This window comes from Zea mays, chromosome 9 (genome assembly GCF_902167145.1).
Source record: "Zea mays cultivar B73 chromosome 9, Zm-B73-REFERENCE-NAM-5.0, whole genome shotgun sequence".
Lineage (NCBI taxonomy): Eukaryota > Viridiplantae > Streptophyta > Magnoliopsida > Poales > Poaceae > Zea > Zea mays.
Genome location: NC_050104.1, coordinates 132283630 through 132304258, shown reverse-complemented (window position 1 = coordinate 132304258; position 20629 = coordinate 132283630). Strand labels below are relative to the sequence as shown.

Sequence of the window (20629 nt, the reverse complement as noted above, 5' to 3'; positions counted from 1 at the left end):
TTCCCTTTCAATGCACCTTTGAGACTACATTAAGGATACTCAAACACAAGGTTAGTCTCAAAGGGTCAAGTTGTAGCACTTCTCCCCCTAAATATGTGCATCATTCACACATGGACTTGTGAGGTCCGGGGATCCCTTGCACAACTTGAGCACCATAAATAAGCAACTAATTACATAAATGCATAAAGTAACATGATCAAAGGCATAGAACACATGTATGCTATAGATCAATCCAAGTTATGCGAATCTAAGACATTTAGCTCACTACGCAACCTGCAAAACCTTTTCTCATCTAAAGGCTTGGTGAAGATATCAGCTAGCTGGTTCTCGGTGTTAATATGGTACACCTCGATATCTCCCTTTTGCTGGTGGTCTCTCAGGAATTGATGTCGGATGTCTATGTGCTTAGTGCGGTTGTGTTCAACAGGATTATCCGCCATGCGGATTGCACTCTCATTGTCACATAGGAGTGGGACTTTGCTCAGATTGTAGCCAAAGTCCTGGAGGGTTTGCCTCATCCAAAGTAGTTGCGCGCAACACTGTCCTGCGGCAACATACTCGGCTTCAACGGTGGATATGGCAACAAATGTTTGTTTCTTTGAACTCCAAGACACCAGGGACCTTCCTAGGAATTGGCACGTCCCTGATGTACTCTTCCTATCAACCTTGCACCCGGCATAATCGGAGTCTGAATATCCAATCAAGTCAAATGTAGACCCCTTTGGATACCAGATCCCGAAGTAAGGCGTAGCAACTAAATACCTAAGAATTCGCTTAATGGCCATAAGGTGACATTCCTTGGGGTCGGATTGAAATCTAGCACACATGCATACACTAAGCATAATGTCCGGTCTACTAGCACATAAATAAAGCAAGGAACCTATCATAGACCGGTATGCCTTTTGATCAACATACTTACCTCCTTTGTTGAGGTTGACATGCCCGTCGGTTCCCATCGGTGTCTTCGCGGGCTTGGCGTCCTTCATCCCAAACCTCTTAAGAAGATCTTGAGTGTACTTCGTTTGGGAGATGAAGGTGCCGTCCTTGAGTTGTCTCACTTGGAACCAAAGGAAGTAGTTCAACTCGCCCATCATCGACATCTCAAACTTTTGAGTCATCAGCCTGCTAAACTCCTCACAAGACTTTTGGTTAGTAGAACCAAATATTATGTCATCGACATAAATTTGGCACACAAAAAGGTCACTGTCACAAGTCTTAGTGAAAAGAGTGGGATTAGCTTTCCCAACCTTGAAAGCATTAGCAATTAAGAAATCTCTAAGACATTCATACCATGCTCTTGGGGCTTGCTTAAGTCCATAGAGCGCCTTAGAGAGCTTAAAAACATGGTCGGGATACCTGTCATCCTCAAAGCCAGGGGGTTGTTCCACATACACCTCCTCCTTGATTGGCCTGTTGAGGAAAGCGCTCTTCACATCCATTTGAAACAACTTGAAAGAGTGATGAGCGGCATAGGCTAACAAAATTCGAATAGACTCTAGCCTAGTCACAGGAGCAAAAGTCTCCTCAAAATCCAAACATGCGACTTGGGCATAATCTTTTGCCACAAGTTGAGCCTTGTTTTGTGTCACCACCCCGTGCTCGTCTTGCTTGTTGCGGAACACCCACTTGGTTCCCACAACATTTTGCTTGGGACGTGGCACCAGGCTCCAAACTTCATTCCTCTTGAAGTTATTGAGCTCTTCCTGCATGGCCAACACTCAGTTCGGATCCTGCAAGGCCTCTTCTACCCTGAAAGGCTCAATAGAAGAGACAAACGAGTAATGCTCACAAAAATTAGCTAAACGTGAGCGAGTTGTTACTCCCTTGCTTATGTCACCCAGTATCTGATCGACGGGGTGATGTCGTTGGATCATCGCTCGGACTTGAGTTGGAGGGGCTTGTGGTGCTTCTTCCTCCATAGCTGGTTCTTTTTGTGCTCCCCCTTGATCACGCGCCTCTTCTTGAGGAACATGTTCATCATCTTGAGTTGGGGGATGCACCATCGTTGAGGAAGAAGGTTGATCTTGCTCTTGTTTTTCCTGTGGTCGCACATCTCTAATCGCCATGGTGCGTATTACGGTCGTCGGAACATCATCTTCATCTATATCATCAAGATCAACTTGCTCTCTTGGAGAGCCATTAGTCTCATCAAATACAATGTCGCTAGAGACTATAACAAAACCCGATGATTTGTTGAAGACTCAATACGCCCTTGTATTTGAGTCATACCCTAGTAAAAACCCTTATACTGCATTGGGAGCAAATTTAGAATTTCTACCTTTCTTCACTAGAATGTAACATTTGCTCCCAAATACACGAAAGTATGAGACGTTGGGTTTGTTACCGGTAAGAAGTTCATACGAGGTCTTCTTGAGGAGGCGATGAAGGTAGACCCGGTTTATGGCATGGCAAGCTGTGTTCATAGCTTCCGACCAAAACCGCTCAGGCGTCTTGAACTCTCCAAGCATTATCCTCGCCATATCGATGAGCGTCCTGTTCTTCCTCTCTACCACACCATTTTGCTGTGGTGCGTAGGGAGCGGAGAACTCGTGCTTGATGCCTTCCTACTCAAGATACTCCTCCACTTGCAGATTCTTGAACTCGGACCCGTTGTCGCTTCTTATCTTTTTCACCTTGAGCTCAAATTCGTTTTGAGCCCTCCTTAGAAAGCGCTTGAGGGTCCCTTGGGTTTCTGATTTATCCTGCAAAAAGAATACCCAAGTGAAGCGGGAAAAATCATCAACAATAACAAGACCATACTTACTTCCCCCGATGCTAAGGTAGGCAACGGGTCTGAAGAGGTCCATATGTAGTAGCTCTAGTGGTCTTGATGTTGTCATCACATTCTTGTTGTGATGAGTGCTCCCCACTTGTTTCCCTGCCTGACAAGCTGCACAAGGTCTATTTTTTCGAAGCAGACATTGGTTAGTCCTAACACATGTTCTCCCTTTAGAAGTTTGTGAAGGTTCTTCATCCCAACATGTGCTAGACGGCGATGCCACAGCCAGCCCATACTAGTCTTAGCTATTAAGCATGCATCTAGATCGGCCTCCTCTTTCGAAAAATCAACTAAGTAGAGTTTGCCGTCTAATACACCCCTAAATGCTAATGAACCATCACTCCTTCTAAAGACAGGAACATCAACATTTGTAAACAAACAATTGTAGCCCATGTGGCACAATTGACTTACAGACAGGAGATTATATCCAAGCGACTCTACTAGAAATACGTTTGAAATGGAGTGCTCGTTGGTGATGGCTATCTTGCCCAAGCCTTTGACCTTGCCTTGGTTCCCATCTCCAAAGATGATCGTATCCTGGGAATCCTTGTTCTTGACGTAGGAGGTGAACATCTTCTTCTCCCCCGTCATGTGGTTTGTGCATCCGCTGTCGATAATCCAGCTTGAGCCCCCGGATGCATAAACCTGCAAAGCAATTTACATTTGGATTTTAGGTACCAAACTCTTGTTGGGTCCTACAAGGTTAATCACGATAGCCTTTGGGACTCAGATACAAGTCTTGTCTCCCTTGCATTTGGATCCCAACTTTCTAGCAACTACTTTTTCATTCTTACATAAAAGAGCAAATGAAGTATTTCAAGCATGGTAAATGGTAGAAGGTTTATTGCACATTCTCCTAGGCACATGAGGTACAACAGTACTTCTCCTAGGCCTACTTCTACCATGCACAAAAGTAGAGCTAGAGGCAAACATAGCATGTGAATCATTATAATCAACATAACTCCTACTATAATGAGCATTCCTAGAAAATTTTCTATCATAAATGAAAGCATGATTCCTTTGAGTACTATTAGCCATAGGGGCCTTTCCTTTCTCCTTGTTGGGAATGGGAGCCCTTTGGCTTGTTAAGTTCTTGGCTTCCTTTCGAAAGCCAAGTCCATCCTTAATTGAGGGGTGTCTACCAACGGTGTAGGCATCCCTAGCAAATTTTAATTTTTCAAAATCAACCTTGCAAGTCTTAAGTTGAGCATTAAGACTTGCCACCTCATCATTTAATTTGGTAATAGACGCAAGATGTTTATCACAAGCATCAATATCAAAATCCTTGCATCTATTGCAAATTACAACATGTTCTACACATGAACTAGATTTATTAGCTACCTCTAGCTTAGCATTTAAATCATCATTCAAAATCTTTAAACTAGAGATTGATTCATGGCACACAGATAATTCAGAGAATAACATTTCATTTCTTTTAGTTTCTAAAGCAAGAGACTTTTGTACACTAACAAATTTGTCATGCTCTTCATACAAAATATCTTCTTGCTTCTCTAGCAATCTATCTTTTTCATTTAAAGCATCAATTAACTCATTGATTTTATCTACCTTAGTTCTATCTAAACCCTTAAATAAATCAGTATAATCTACTTCATCATCACTAGAACAATCATCGCTTGAAGTAGTATACTTAGGGGTTTCTCGAACATTTACCTTCTTTTCCTTGGCCATGAGGCAAGTGTGGCATTTGTTGGGGAAGAGAGAAGACTTGTTGAAGGCCGAGGCTGCCAGTCCTTCATCGTTGGAGTCGGATGAAGAGCAGTCCGAGTCCCATTCTTTCCCAAGGTGCGCCTCGCCCTTTGCCTTCCTGTAGCTCTTTTTCTTCTCCTTCTTCCCGCTCTTTTCTTGTTCCTGGTCATTAGCATTATCGGGACAATTTGCTATAAAGTGACCAGTCTTACCGCATTTGAAGCAGGAGCGCTTCCCCATTGTTTTGTTCTGGTTGGGATGCTCCTTGCGTCCTTTTAGAGCGGTCTTGAAGCGTTTAATGATTAGGGCCATCTCTTCTTCGTTTAGCCCGGCAGCTTCAACTTGTGCCACCTTGCTTGGTAGCGCCTCCCTGCTGCTTGTTGCTTTGAGGGCAATAGTTTGAGGCTCGTGGACGGGTAGTGGACCGTTTAGAGCATCGTCCACATATCGGACCTCCTTCACCATCATGTGCCCGCTCACAAACTTCCCAAGAATCTCCTCGGGCATCATCTTGGTGTACCTAGGATTCTCACGAATAAGGTTAACAAGATGGGGGTCAATTACCGTGAATGACCTTAGCATAAGTCGGACGACATCGTGGTCCGTCCATCTTATGCTTCCATAGCTTCTAATCTTGTTGACCAGGATCTTGAGCCTGTTGTATGTTTGTGTTAGCTCCTCTCCCCTGATCATCGCGAACCTTCCTAGCTCGCCTTCCACCAACTCCATTTTGGTGATCATGGTGGCGTCGTTTCCCTCATGTGATATCTTGAGGGTATCCCAAATTTGCTTGGCGTTGTCCAAGCTGCTCACCTTGTTGTATTCATCCCTGCATAAAGATGCTAGCAACACAGTGGTAGCTTGTGCATTCTTATGAATTTGCTCATTAATAAACACAGGGTTATCGGTACTGTCGAAATGCATTCCATTTTCAACTATCTCCCAAATACTAGGATGGAGAGAAAATAAGTGACTACGCATTTTGTGACTCCAAAAAGAGTAGTCCTCTCTGTCGGAGAGGAAATTCTCCGGCCGGGTGGCGGAGTGCACCCGCCCTAATTCCTAAGATGTGGAGGGGGCTTAAGCGTTTTGCCTGTTGCGAGATGCAGGAATGAACACAAGAACACGCAAGGGTTTAGAGTGGTTCGGGCCGCCAGAGCGTAATAGCCTACTCCACTGTGCGTTGTATTGTTTGAGAGCTTGAGTTGAGTGTAAGCCTGGATGACTTGCGTCTAAGTCCCCTCACGTTGCATGCCTCTTCTTTTATAGTTCAAGGGGGCATGTACAAGGGTTCTGAGCCCTGACACGTGGGCCCAGGGACAAATGGAAGGATGGAACTACTGCTTGCCACGCCCGTGTAATCTCCGTGCGCCATAATATCCGTAGTGCGTACAATATTGATATCTTGCTGCAGCGCCCTCGGTAACGCGCGAGCCATGATGGGTGCGGCACACGCCATGACCTATGTGTACTGTTGGCCAACGGGAATAGTCAGACACGCCGCCTACAGGATGGCTTGGGCGCCGCCTGCCAGTTGAGTGGACAGGGCACATTAAATGCTGAAGGGGCACATCGCCTATCAGTGGGGTAGTCAGGCGGCGCGTCTTCTCCGCAATAAATGCAAGGGCAGCATGGCCCAGTGGTCTTACGTCAGGCCCATCCCGCAAGTTCATGTCATGCACAGTAGGCCGCTTGGCTGCACCAGGTTTCCGCCTCGCCAGGGAATAGGAACGTTGCGTGGACAGGTTCACACCAAGCTGAGTCTGGACACATGTTGCCCCCGGACCCCTGCCTGAGCGGGGTTCGGGTTTTCTCTGCCCCAGAATCCCGGGGTCCGGTGGTGAGTAGTCCAGACCCCACTGAGAGGGGTACGGGACCCATCTCGGAGGTCCGTTCATTACGTACGGGGGTCCGGTGCTTTCCTCGCAGTAGGTCCGGACCCAATGCGTGCATCCTAGAGCACGTCCCTTTCCCTGGCCATGTGGCGACCCTGGGGCGGTCGATGTGGCGCGGCGGAGAACTTTTCTCCGTACAACCAAAGACCTCTCCGCCGGCGTAGTGCCTTCATATTGTGGCAAGGGGTACCCCTGTTTCAGGGTACCGACAGTGGCCCCCGGGCCCACCTCAGAGGAGGGTGCGAGCCTGCAGGTGGGGCCAAAACATGTATCTTGTGTAAGCACAGCATGGCCGGCGACCGGGGCATCTCCTTAGCGCGCGCTGTATTAACCCATCGCACACATGCTGTCAGACTGCCATTGGTCAAACCAATCGTCGTGCCCGCCATCTCGGCTGACTGGTGCGTGGCCCCCACGCATGGCGGTTTGGCCGTGCCCCGCGTGCGTGGGGCGCCTTGCTGGTGCCGCCTATGTTAAAAATATCCTCCCGCAGCGGCCCTAAGGCGGCGTGGGAGCGTGCGCGGTGGTTCGGTGCACACGCGGTGGTTTGTTCCTTCCGCGCATGGAAACCAGTGTCCCAGCTCCATGACTTGTGGGCCTGGGCCCCCATGTCAGTGACTGAGTTGTTCGGGCGCTAGGTGTGCGTTAGGCGGATTTTTCCAGGGTGCGAGGGGGCCCGTCCTTAAAAAAGGGGTTCCCCCCGCGCGCAGCGGTTTTGCTTTTGCATTTTCCCCAACTGCTTCGTCCTTTCGCCTCCGAGTCCTCCACGCCCCTTCGCGTTCGCGCTCCTCAGTTTTCCGCCGCCGCGGTCGCCATGGCCATGCTGGTTCGTCCCGATCATTTCCAGACCGAGGAGGCGCTTGACACGGTGCGCCGCCTGCTCGGATGGGGTACGCCGGTGTTCGCCGGGAGGATCCGGGCCGGCACTACTCCCCTCGGCGATCTTGCCGCTGGGGAGTTTGTGCTCTTCGTCTCCTATCTCTTCTGCGGGTTGGCGCTGCCAATTTCGCCGCTCTTCCTGCTGCTGCTGGAGGAGTTCGGACTCCAACTCCAGCACCTCACGCCCCACTCCATTCTCCAGGTGGCCATCTTTGTCCACTTCTGTGAGATGTTCGTGGGGGCGGTAGCCTGCACTTCCCTCTTTCGTCAGTTTTTTGTGCTGGTGAGGTCTGGGAAGGGCAAAGACCACCTTGGGGCCTACTACTTCCAAACGAGGTCAGATCTGACAGTGACCTACATCGCCACCCTTGGCGGCACAAGGTGGGAGAACTGGCGTAGTGACTGGGTGATCGCCAGCGCCGAGGCCAACGACCGCCTTGCCCTCCCGAGCAACGGGCCCAGACTCGACCGGAACCAATGGAGGGTAAAACTGTGCCTCATGCCAGAGTTTGGGCCTGTACTGGATAGGATTAAGGAACTGGCGGTTGGTGGTCTGACCTCGATGCACGTACTCGGTGATTTCCTGAAGTGCTGGGTCATGCCACTGTAGGGGAGGCCGCGTCTGTGTTGCTGGTTTACCGGCCCTAGCGACATTGGTAGGATCCAGCGCGGGCTTGGGACTGACCTGTCCTGGGAGCAATTGGAAATTTTGGTGAGGGGGATCACTGGTGAGGCTTTTATCCCCGAAACTTTGATACCTCCCCAGGGCATTTCACCGCTCTGCGACAATCCAGGGTTGCGGTCGGTGGTGCTGGCCCGACTGCCGACCCTCGATGAGAGTGGTGTGGCGATCCGTCAGACCGGCGGCCAGGACCCTCACCGGGGGATCCATATTCCCGGTGTACCGGTTGGGGGTTCCCAGCCCGCCGATGTGGGCTCCAGAGCTTCTCCTGCAGCCTCCAGTTCCTCAAACAAGGGCAAGGGGCCTACGAGTGGCTCCTCCGCTCCGGGTGTCGCCGGGAGTTCAGAGGGAGTAAGGCGACACCGGCTGCGCCGCGACGATGGGTCTTTTGTCTCGGATCCGCCCCTTGATTCGGACTCCCCCCAGAAGCGTCAGAAGACAGCTGGTGGGACTAGGGAGGCCGAACCTCAGGTCCAGGACGGGCAGAGGGACGTGAGCCCTCTGCCACCACCGCCTTCGGATCTGACACCACCGCCACCGCCACCAGCATCAGACCGACCGTCGTCACCGCAGGGGCAGCGGTAGCAACAACAGCAGGAGCGGCAACAGCAACAACGACAGCGGGCGCCCCGCTTCCAGGGTCACTGGAAGGTTCAGGGCCCCAAGTAAGTTTAGACTCTTCCAATGTTCTTACGAGTGTTATTTTTATGCTGACAGGTCTTGACCCGTCCTTTGCCCGTCAGGGCCTCCTCTTCTGCTTTCAAGGACGCTCCTCCGTCGATCGCTATGCCCAACGGTGGGTCTGGTTCTCAGTAGCACACATCTGCTGGGAATGTCGCTAGCGATCCGTCAGCGGCTACCGCAGCCTCACCAGCGTCGGCATCAAGTATACCACCGGCAGCGGCCGAAGAGGCTCCTGCTGCGTTTGCCCCCACCATGTGGGGTGGCGCGGGTGCTGAGGTGGCGTCGTCGAGCCCCCAGGATCCTCCTGCCACCGTCAAGGCAATGCCTTCGGGTTCCCAAGTTCCAACTGGGGGTCTAGAGGTGGCAGTGCCACCGACAGCTACTGCAGGTCCAACGGCGGCGATACCGTCGAATACACCATCGGCGTTAGCCGTGGGGGGTGCGTCCAGCTCCATCCCGCCTCCAACTCCGGAGGAACCGAAGGTTATTCTTGGGCGACCGCTCTGGTCTGGCATCGAGCCAGAAGCAACGCCGACTCCCCTCCCTCAGGTGCTGTCCCGTGCTCATCAAGCTCTCCAGGAAACCGAGGCGGTGATCCTGCGGGAGTGGGAGACGCTCGAGACCGAGCACCAGCGCCTTAGCGACTGGTGCACCCAACTGGAGGAGCGCACTAAGACGGCATCCCGCCAATTCGCCTCAGAGCGGATCGAGCTTGAGCGAGAGCGCGAGACCTTCAAGGAGGACCTCTGAAAGGTGTCTGACCGAGAGCAGGAGGTGACCCGGAAGGTGAAAGGGCTGATCAAGAAGAAGGAGCACTTGGACCAAAGGGAGGAGGTCATCTCGGCGTTCCATAATAAGCTAAATAATATGATGCTGGAGAAATAGTGGGACGAGCAGGCTGCGGCTGAGGCGAAGCTGCAGCAGGAACTTGACGACAAGGCTAGCAACATTGCCCGCACCAAGGAAAGCCTCAAGGCAAAGGATACCTCCCTGGAGAAACGAGCGACTGATCTCGCCCGGCAGGAGAAGGACCTCGCCTTCTGGGAGGAGATGTGGGAAAGGCGAAACAAGTTGCTAGTCGAGTTTGAGCTCGAGGTAGAGGAGAAAGAGAAGCGATTGGAGGGGAAAGAGCGGGCACTGGAGGAGCAGGTCCGCCGGTTTCGGGTGGCGTAGGCTGCTCAGGCGACGCAGGCGGCCCCGGGCCCCTAGGCGGTGGAGGTGATGAGGAAGAACTCAACGACCTCCGGGCTGAGCAACGCGCCGGGGCCCAGCGCATCGCCACCTGGGTTGGCGAGGCAAGTACAACACTGGTGCCCTTGGGGGTGAGTCCCATCCCAGCGTTGGTGTAGCCGGCGTCCATCTCCGATGCGCTCCCGGTACTGGATTCCGCTGCTGACCGCCTCCGACGTCTGGATCAGATTCTTGGCGCCCGCCTGGAGGCCGAGGGCAGCAGACTCTGCCGGTCGACGATAGAGTACGTCTTGACATGCTTCCGGAGCCACGACCCGGCTGTCTCCTTGGGGCCAGTGATCGCAGGCCCGGTGGCCGATACTGAAGACGCCGCCTAGGAGGGCGTACATGATGTTGTGGACGTGGTGGTCGGGCGCTTCCAGCGGGATCCCGCTGACGATGAGTAGCCGAGCCTGTGTGGAGAAAACGAGGGTTTCGCTGGGGAGCGGGTTGTAATATATCTTGATTTATAGTCTGATGAATTATAGTCGTACGCCACCGTCGAGTCTCGAGAACGACCTGTTCACCAGAGTTTAGCCTGGCGCGCCGGACACTGTCCGGTGCACCACCGGACAGTCCGGTGTGCCAGACCGAGCTGGACTTGGCTGTACCAAGCCAAGTCTTTTGCATTTCTTTTCTTCTCTTTTTTTCTCTGTTTCTAGCACTTAGACAATATATGTTAGTACTCAAAACAATGTACTAAGTCTAGAAACGTACCTTGCTACATGATTTTCACTTCTTGCTTGTTTGGCACATAAACAACTCACTTAACATATGTTGGACACTTAATCACCAAAACATTATAGAAATGGCCCAAAGATACATTTCCCTTTCACTAAGAGTGAATGCACTAGCTATTGTATTGAATGTGAAGTGCTGGAAACTTGGATGCTTGGAGTGGAGGTGGTTGGGGGGTATTTATAGCCCTCAACCACCAAATGACCGTTGGGGCAAACTGCTGTCGATGGGCACATCGGACAGTCAGGTGCGTCAGCGGACAGTGTCCGATGCGCCAGACATGTCAACCAACCGTTAGGGTTCGGGAGCTTCTGACTGTTGGAGGCTTTGTCTTCTAGTGGCACCGGACAGTCCGATGCCGCACCGGACAGACTCTAGTTTCCATTTTTTGTGAGACAAGTGTCAAGAGCTCTATTGTGGACATATTGAGCCGGCAAACCGTGGATCTAAGGCCCTATTTGGGACTGCTTTGACTTCATGTAACCCATAGTAGATATTTAGATGAAGCGGGTCATTAGAAACTTTAAATTAGCACGTTTACAGAGAGAAGAGAGTGTCCTTGATGCAGTTGTCTTGCATGCATTGACATGACTGTTGATGCACGAGACATATGCCCCAAACACGAGGCTTGTCCTCATATGCTGCAATTTTCAACCAAACACCAAAGGGTCTAGTATGTACTGAATGTCACTCGCTGCATAGGTCACGTAGAGAGAAATAACAATTGAGTTTTTTAGGTCTAACGAGCATCGTACGTGTCTGGTGGTGGTATCAGATGCTACACAAGCTAGCGAACTCAGAAAACATATAAATTGATACTTAGCTCTAACAAGCAGTTGCTATATCTGGCGCCATATTCGGCGTGAGCATGACAAGCAACACGATGGATTTTGTGTAGTTGAAAACTACCCGATGGGGACACTAGTGCCTTTGCAACCAACCACCTCTCACCAAAATGGTAAGATATAGATTTTTTTTGGAAATTATAAATAGACCTTGTGGTCAGTTGTGGTTATATTCTTGGCACTCCATACACTTGTGCACACATGTTTAGGGCAAAGAAATAAACTCTACTCACTTGCATAATTCAGATCATCATTTGGTCAAGGTTAAAAGTTTCTAATGCATTTCATTTTTTACATCTTGTGGCACTAGTCGAGCGATCTTTGACTGGTTATTCTCTTGTTTCGTTTAGTGATTGTCGTCATCTAGCATTTATAGTATTGTTGAGTGACTATTGGAGATTATTGTTGATTGGAAGGACTCTCCATTCTCTAATAAAGTTAGAAGGATTGTAGGTTATTTAGGACGGAGTACATTAAGGCCACGTTTACGAGAGCTTCAACTTTCTTGAATCACATGTTTTCAGCGTGGATCTAAGATTTCACCTTTAGTGAGACAAGTGTAGGTTTCCATTTTTTGTGAGACAAGTGTCAAGAGCTCTATTGTGGACATATTGAGCCGGCAAACCGTGGATCTAAGGCCCTATTTGGGACTGCTTTTGACTTCATGTAACCCAGAGTAGACATTTAGATGAAGCAGGTAATTAGAAACTTTAAAAAATCATGTAAGTTGAAGTTGCAAACTTTTAGAAGACATTTAGATAATTTATTTTATTTTTTATTCAGATTAAAAATATTTTTAAATCATTTAAATTTATATTATACACCACAGTTTAAGCTAGAACCAAAGTAGTGTCAAACACCCCCTAAGATTCCACTTTTACGGGCGTGTCTAATTTCTTTGACTAAAGTTTAGTTCGTATCACATCGAATATTTGAATATCTATTATAATTATTAAATAAACAGAACTAATTAGGTTTAATAAATTTACGTAATTAGCTTTATAATTAAAATATATTTATTTGATAGTCAGCTACAGAATTACGGTGCACCAATAGTTTCCCTCGACGGTCTATGTTGCTCTCGCTTCTTGTGACGTGGACCAGACTGCAGCGGCCCCTACTGGCAGGGGCCGAGCAGGCGAAGGCAGCCAGACTTCATAGATCAGGAACCCAGATATGTAAAAAAAAATTTCAGAATTACATGAAATTTGTACCAAAGTTTCGAATTTATGGATCAGAAACCCTGATCTAGATCAAGAAAAAACTTCAAAATTACTTAGAATTGGCAGGGGCCGCGCGAACGCGTACCCCCTCTACCACAAATTATGACGTCCACTCTCCCACTTGGGGAGATGGTAAGCCAACGCACCCACCAAGTGCAATGTGGGCCATTGACCTAGGCCACGGGCCTTCTTGATAGCCCGTCGACCCCGTCCAGGTAAGTATGTTGTAAAGTAGGCAGGGGCGCTGCTTATGTAGCCTCCTCACGTGTCGCACCCAGCTTCAGGCGGCGAGGTGGGACTAACCGAAACGCGCCTCACCCAGTCACCCTGTCGCTCGAGCGCTGGAAGTGGGCGAGCGCTCGTTATTTTGCAGAGCCCATAAACGAAAGCCCATGAAATCTTCCGACTCGTGCGCGCCAACCTTTTCGTTGCTCGCTCACCGACCGGCGCCATCACTCGCTGAAATTTCTTTTCCCAATCCAGTTCATTCTGCCGCTCTCCAATAGTCCAATCCGGTCGCGGCGAAGCTCGGCCAGACGGCCACCCCACCCCAATGCCGTCACGGTCGGGCTCCCGGGGCAGGCGGCCGCGGCCGGCCCCAGAGGTGGCTGCTCCCACGGCTGTACAAGTGAGCTCGTCCGGCTCGAGTGAGGAAGGGAGCGATGAGGAGGAGGAGGAGGGGAGCGAGGGATCCGGTGACGGTGCGAGGAGCCCGGGCGGCTCTGCCAGCAAGTATAAGGCGGCGGAGAGTGAAGCCGAGGCGGAGGACCCATGCCTTCCCAGCTGCCCCATTTGTATGGTCGCGTGGACCGCTGATGGTTCGCATCGCGTGAGGTGAGGAGGAATTGTATATTTCTGTGATTTTGTGGGTTTGCGGACCAACTTGTTGTCTCGCGTGGTTCACAACTTCTAATGATCAGCTGATCTAGTACCTGTGCGGCTATGCCGGTTGGCTGAAACCACGAATTTCGAAATCAGCGTACTGTGTTTTCTAACCAGTCGCTATTTATGTTTTTAGATGGTGACTCTTGTGGTCCATGAGCACTGTAATTGGGTGTAGTGGGAGTTCATCTCTAGGAGTGCACAATTGCTATGCGTTTACAAGCCTCTGGATCTGGATATAACTGCGCTAATTCGCTGGAGATTAGAGCAACTCCAACAGCCTAGATAAAATCCTAGCTAAATTTAGAGTTTACTGGTGCCGTGGTGCGCGTACTAGACGTTGGGATCGCAGGGCTATCTCCACGCCGCCATCGCGGGACGGCAGACCATTCCCTGCCGCCGTCGTATGCGAGTCCTCATGCCGCCGTCGCGGACGAGTCCCCACGCGTTGATGAATCTATGTGATAGGGAACCTCATTGAACTTATCACAATTAAACTGACCATTACGAATAGTCTGAAAATTGCAGCACAAGTCTGTTTCAGTTTGCACTTACAGATTACAATATTGCTGATCTGTTTCAGTTTCTTGATAATTTACATTAACACAAAAGAGTAGCACATGCATTCTTCGGCTGATGTTTTAACTCCTACAGAAAAATCATGTGCTACTGTCCACGCAGAAGTGTATGCACAAATAGGCCTGCAAGGAAAAAAACAAATCCAACTAGGAGTGTCGTGTGCAGACCTTTTGTCAGTATCGGGTTTGGTTCCAGACCTTTGCTTTCAAACCTTTGATTTCAGTCACACATAAAAAGTAGGCACAAATTCACCTTTGGTTTAAGAAACACACAAAAAAGTAGGCACAAATGCCACCGTTTTTGCCTTATGAAACTAGAGAAAGCATAGACAGACAACAAAGATGAATCCAATAATTTATTGATGAACTTTTGAAGTGCATTCATGAGCAACATACTGACCTTGCAACCGCTACAAGATGTTGGGCGAGCTTGCGGCGGCCTGAACATGAGTAGAATGTGGGCGCGATGGCAGCGACTGTGCACAGGCCCCTAGCATGAGCAGACGAACGCGCGAGGACTGGAGGACGCCGAAGCGGCGGGAGGCTGGGAGAGCGGGCGGGAAAGCGCGGGAATGGAAGGCGGCGGGAGGGCGAGAGGGGGATATGGCGAGTCCTACAGCCTCGGCAAATGTACCGAGCGAAGGGCAGGCGATGGCGAGCGGGATGAAGAGGCGAGGAAGAAGGCGAGTCTGTTGGAATGGGTTTCTATGAGATTTTTTTTCTTTTTTTACCAAGTACGTTGTTTTAAATAGGCTGTTGGGGTTGCTCTTACTTGACCATGTCACTTTCATAAAACGTTACAGATTGTGTGAAAAGAGAAATAGCTTGTCTTTACCTGTATTTTTTCTAGCCTGATTTGTACTTGTATTGCTATGCTAGAAAAATGGGTTATCATCTGACTAGTGTGCAAAGCGAATGGTCCTGGTTCCTATACGGTGACAATGGGCTCTAAATTTTACACTATAAAATTTAAAAAACGGATCGGATTAGGATGGGGTCCATTCCTATTCATTTATGAACTAAAATATTTTTAGGACCCTACCGAATTGTGAATAAACATTTGCACCACGATCCATTACCACCCCTACCTATACCTGCTTATATTCATACCATTGCGAGAGGAGGATCTTAATTTGCTAACTGTGATATTCCACGTCTAGTTGCATCCCCTGTGGACATGTCTACGGCAGACATTGCTTAGAGATGTGGTTACTGCAGTACGGCAAGAAAAAGGCACCGGTATGATGGCTATTGAGCTCAGAATAATAGTGTTGTTTTGGGGATCCTTCTGATTGATCAGATTCATTGTTTATACTTACTCAGTGTCCTCAATGTGGCAAGAGATATACACAGAACAACATCATCAACCTCTATGTACCAGAGATTGTTGTTCCCAATAATGATCTTGAAAAGGTTAGTCACTTACTTTCCTTGGTGGTATTAGTGAGCTGTGGTCATCTAGTGACGCATGTTTGATTTGTGCAGCAAGTATTGTCCTTGAGAGAGAGAAATGAATATCTTGAGAAGCAAGTAAGCTCTCTCTTTCGTACAGTCTTTGTTCCTACTTTAACATTATGGTCATTCCGTCCAGGAGCAATTAATACAACTTGCATATCCTATTCCCAAAGCTTATGCTTTCTTTATGTTTCCATGCAGCAAGCAAAATTACTTGAGGAGATAAAAGAGCATAAGGTACCACACAAATGAAATATTGTCTCAGTAACCGAATTGACCAATTTCTCTGAGGAAACATGGGTGACTCCTTCTGATGTACTCTATTACAAATTAAATTGAGCAATACTTTCTGTGCATAAACCCTTACACGCTCAGTAGAGGGTCATGTTCAGTCCTTTATGTTTCCTAATATCACCTGCAGAGGCAGATTATGTTGCAACAAAATATAATATATGAATCAAACAAAAAGAGACAGGTAAGCACTAGTATCACTTGATTTTAACGATTGATCGTTGTAATAGATGCTTTATTGTTAACATTTTTACAATCAACTGTGAAGAGAGTGACAGAGCAGTCATCAGATGGAATACTAGGGGCAGAGCTAATTGCCTCGCATACAAAGGACATTGACCACAACAATCTGTCAAGTTTTGCTCTCCAGGTCCGTTTTCAGTGTTGTCTGATTCCCTCTTTCTAGCCCCATTTGATTATGCACCTGTCAAGCGCCTCGACGCCCAACGTCGCTGGACCGCGGCTATGCAGTTCGTAGTCGCGCTCCAGACCTTCACCGTGAGGGGTTCCTCACCGGTGGCTTGAGAGAGGCAAGGGAGAAGAGCAGTTTTGGATAATTGATCTTGCTTGATTATTTCCCAGTCTATTACACGACATATATAGCCTTTGGTTCAACCAATCTCTCCTATGATTAAGGCATATGAAAAGGAAACTAATCTTAACCAATCTCTCCTATGATTAAGGCATATGAAAAGGAAACTAATATTAACCAATCCCTCCTATGATTAAGGCATGCAAAAGGGAAACTAATCCTTATCTTTCTAAACTTAGCCACTGATTGTGGCGCCTGCCTTGGCTGCGCGATTTGCAGCCCTCTTGGCGTCACGACGGCGCCTGTAAGTGCGGTCGTACATGATATCTCTCCCCCCTCGACGATCAGCTCGTCCTCGAGCTGAAAGTGGGGAAATTTGTCGCGGAAGTCGGCGACATCTTCCCATGTAGCATCAGTAGTGGCCTGCCCTTTCCAGCGGATGAGCACCTACTGAATACCCCTAGCCAACCTGTATCGAACAGCCTGCTCCGGTTCTGGGATCACCGCCCCATTGTGAGTGGGTGGATGAGGAGGTGGTGTAGCTGGTGGGGCGCCGACGAACTTCTTGAGAAGGCCGACGTGGAAGACATCGTGCAACTTGGCACGCAGAGGTAGCGCTAGGCGAACTGCCACCGGATTGATGAGCTCTGTGACTTGATACGGCCCGACGAAGCGCGGCTTCAGCTTGCCCTTGGGCGCGTGGGGAAGGGAGGAGGCTGCCCGATGACGCAGGCGCAGCAGCACCCAGTCGCCCACGGTATAGGAGACCGGTCGGTGCAGGCGGTCGTAGAACTTCTTCTGGACGGCCTGGGCTTGTTCCAGGCGGTAGTGAACATCCGCTAGGAGCTCCTCGCGTTCGGCCATTGTCTTGGCCACCGCCGCCACCCGGGTATCGCCAGGCTCATAAGAGCGGATGGAGGGAGGATCCCTGTCGTAAACCACCTTGAAAGGAGTGTCCCTGAGTGATGATTGGTACGCCGTGTTGTAGACGTACTCCGCCCATGGTAGCCAACGTAGCCACTGGCGGGGCTGGTCCCCAGTGAAGCACCAGAGGTACATGATGATGACTTTGTTGGCCGCCTCCGTCTGGCCATCGGACTGCGGGTGGAAGGCGGACGTCATGTGCAGCTTGGTGCCTGTGAGGCGCATTAACTCCTTCCAGAACGCCGAGGTGAACACGGAGTCCCGGTCCGACACCATGGACTGAGGAATCCCATGGAGGCGAACGATCTCGCCGAAGAACGCCCGGGCCACAGACTCAGCACTGTAGGGGTGAGCCAGAGGAATAAAATGACAATATTTGCTGAACCTGTCGACCACGGTGAGGATCACTGATTTGCCCCCAACGCGGGGCAGCGCCTCGATGAAATCCAAGCCGATGTCGGACCACGCGGCCTGGGGAACGGGCAGGGGCAGCAGCAGGCCCGCCGGGTGTAGGTGCTCAGACTTGTTGCGCTGGCACGTAGCGCAAGCGCGGACGAAGTCTTGGACCACACGACGCATGGCGGGGAAGAAGAAATCGAGGCGGAGGCGATGTAGAGTGCGCTGCACCCCTTCATGACTGTCGTCGTGCGTAGCGGCCACCACCTCTAGCAACAGCGGGGAGTCCGGCGGGATGTACAGCCGGTCTGCGTATGCCACCATGCCGTCGAACAGCGACCATGGTGCGCCCCTCGTGCCGTCCGCGAGTTCATCCCGGATGGCGACCAGGGCCGGATCATGAAGTTGAGCCTGACGGAGACGGTCGACGAAGTCGAAGCGGGGCGCGGACAGCACCAAGACCGAGCCTTCCGCGTCGGTGTCGCGCCGAGACAGCGCGTCGGCAACGGTGTTCGTGGCGCCCGACTTGTACTCCACCGAGAAGTCGAAGCCGAGGAGCTTGCCCACCCAATGGTGCTGCGGGATTGTCGAAAGGCGCTGGTCGAGGAGGAACTTGAGGATGTAGTGGTCGGTGCGGACGAGGAACACGCGCCCCCACAGGTACGGCCGCCAGTGTCGCACGGCGTGCACCAGCCCGATGAGCTTCCGCTCATAAGCTGCCAGCGCGCGGTGACGGGGGGGTGATTGGCCTGCTGAAGTAGGCGATCGGATGATGTTCTTGCAGTAAGACCGCCCCGAAGCCGTGTGTGGATGCGTCACACTCGACGATGAAGACCTTGGTGAAGTCCGGCAGCGCCAAAACCGGAGTCAAGGTCACGACCATCTTGAGGTCCTGGAAGGCTGCCTGGGCCTCGTTGCTCCAGGAGAAGCCCTCCTTCTTCATCAGCGCGGTGAGGGGTGCTGCAATCTTGCCGTAGTCGTGGACGAACTTGCGGTAGTACCCGGCGCGACGTCCTCCAGATTATAAGAGGCCATCCACACGCGTTCCTCCCCCATGGTGCGCTGTTGGCGAAAATAGGATTCGCATTTGTTGATGAAGAGCATCGGGTCGGTGGTGCCATCGAACCGGGGAAAGTTGAGCTTCTGGAACCTGGGGGGCCGATCCAAACGAGGGGGATCCTCGCGCTCGCCGCCGCCGTCGGTGGACGACGAGGACGACTTGTCCTTCATGGTGGCTTTCACGGCAGCCAACTCGGTCTGGAAAGACTGCATCAGCTCCATGAGGTCCTTGATGGTGGGCTCAGCCATGGTGATGGAGTGGTCGGTGGAGGCGGTGGGCGTGGAAGGGGATGGTGGAGGGCAAGAGCGGGTGGGTGAGGATCGACGTGACGCTGATACCAGGTTGTCAAGCGCCTCGACGCCCAACGTCGCTGGACCGCGGCTACGCAGTTCGTAGTCGCGCTCCAGACCTTCACCGTGAGGGGTTCCTCACCGGTGGCTTGAGAGAGGCAAGGGAGAAGAGCAGTTTTGGATAATTGATCTTGCTTGGTTATTTCCCAGTCTATTACACGGCATATATAGCCTCTGGTTCAACCAATCTCTCCTATGATTAAGGCCTATGAAAAGGAAACTAATCTTAACCAATCTCTCCTATGATTAAGGCATATGTTAGACTACCCGTCTAGGGTTTGTGTTATTCCCCGTGTAATGACCGTTATACCCCTGTGTAATGGGCCTTGGCCCAGTTACTCTCTCTATTTAATATCACTCCCAACCCCTGATTAGGGTATGGGTTCCTATTCTAACATGGTATCTTCAGTATAGGTTAGCTCTCTGTTTCCTGCCAGCCGCCAGGGGCCTCCTCTCCCCTGCGCAGCCGCCAGGGGGCCTCTTCCCCCTGCAGCCGCCGCCGGTACCCAGCCGCCGGTCTCCCCTCTCCCACTCCTCTCTCTCCCAGGCGCCGGCCTCCCACCGCGCCGCCCGTCCCCACGCTCGCCGTTCGTCGCGCCGCCAGGGGCTGCTGCCGAGCCGGCGCCGTTCTCTGCCCCTCGACCAGGCGCGCCTTGGACGGCCGCCGCTGGTCGCGACCCCGGCCACACACTCGCGCCAGGGAGCCGCGCCGCCCAGGCGCCGTCCCCGCCGCCCCTCTGCGCCAGGCCGCCTCGCGCCCTGGTCCGCACCGCGCCCGGACGCCGGCCCCACCGACCGCGCGCACTGCATTGTGCCGCGACACCCGCGCCCGACGCCCGTTCCCCTGCTGCGTACACGCCCGATGGACGCACCTACTGCCCCCTCGGCCGGATTCCACGTCGGGGACATCACCGTCCCTGGCACCCACCCCCCCATCGCCCCTGCTGCACCCAGCAGCGCGCTCACCCACGGGGCCCCCCCCTACATCGCCGGCCTTGGGCCGATCCCCGCCGCCTCCCCGCTGCCCCTGCGTCGCAGCTCCCCTCCGGGCTTTCCCGCCTTCGCTCCACCAACCTGGAGTCACCGAGTCGCGCCCTCCACCGACTCCCCGCTCGTCGGCACCCTCGCCACGATCCAGGCCGCTGTGACGGCCTCGCGGGAGCGCGCGCACGCTGCCTCCCTCGCCCTGGAGCGTGAGCGTGCCCTGGACGCCGCTCTGACCACCCAGATGGCCACCACGCAGCGCCTCCTCGGCCGTCCGACTCTCGCCGATGCGGAGCCCCCAGCGGACCCCCCCGCCTCCGACCTCGACGCCGACCTCATCGCTGCTCTCCACGCTCAAGCCGCTGGTCTTCACAACATCCGGGCCCTCGTGTCCGTGGTGTTGGATCCGGCGTCTTCCCACTACCCCCGCTGGCGAGGCCAGGTCCTCCTCACGCTGCGGCGGTTCGTCCTCGACGATCACGTCCTTGTCGACCACGACGCTCCACCGCCTCGCT

The 20629-nt window shown here is 51.8% G+C and overlaps 1 protein-coding gene and 1 non-coding gene across 2 annotated transcripts; one reads left to right on the top strand and one right to left on the bottom strand.

Moving 5' to 3' along the window:
- Positions 1 to 12724: 12724 nt before the first annotated feature.
- LOC111590227 (U1 spliceosomal RNA) lies at positions 12725 to 12885 on the bottom strand. Its single transcript, XR_004852936.1, has one exon. It is a non-coding gene; the product is annotated as a U1 spliceosomal RNA (small nuclear RNA).
- Positions 12886 to 13055: 170 nt separating this feature from the next.
- LOC118473395 (E3 ubiquitin-protein ligase RFWD3-like) lies at positions 13056 to 19387 on the top strand. The gene is made up of 7 exons (XM_035962671.1): positions 13056 to 13496; positions 15283 to 15361; positions 15446 to 15535; positions 15608 to 15652; positions 15779 to 15814; positions 15999 to 16052; positions 16137 to 19387. Exons 1-7 carry the CDS (start codon positions 13216 to 13218, stop codon positions 16272 to 16274), a joined length of 723 nt encoding a protein of 240 aa, XP_035818564.1. The 5' UTR covers positions 13056 to 13215; the 3' UTR covers positions 16275 to 19387.
- The last annotated feature ends 1242 nt before the right edge of the window (positions 19388 to 20629 follow it).

What these genes read in the sequence shown, in the direction of transcription:
- LOC118473395 (XM_035962671.1), top strand. Translation starts at nt 13,216, where the DNA reads ATGCCGTCACGGTCGGGCTCCCGGGGCAGGCGGCCGCGGCCGGCCCCA. An exon ending in CCAATAATGATCTTGAAAAG is followed by an intron (nt 15,536 to 15,607) that starts GTTAGTCACTTA and finishes TGATTTGTGCAG; the next exon opens with CAAGTATTGTCCTTGAGAGA. An exon ending in AATCAAACAAAAAGAGACAG is followed by an intron (nt 16,053 to 16,136) that starts GTAAGCACTAGT and finishes TCAACTGTGAAG; the next exon opens with AGAGTGACAGAGCAGTCATC.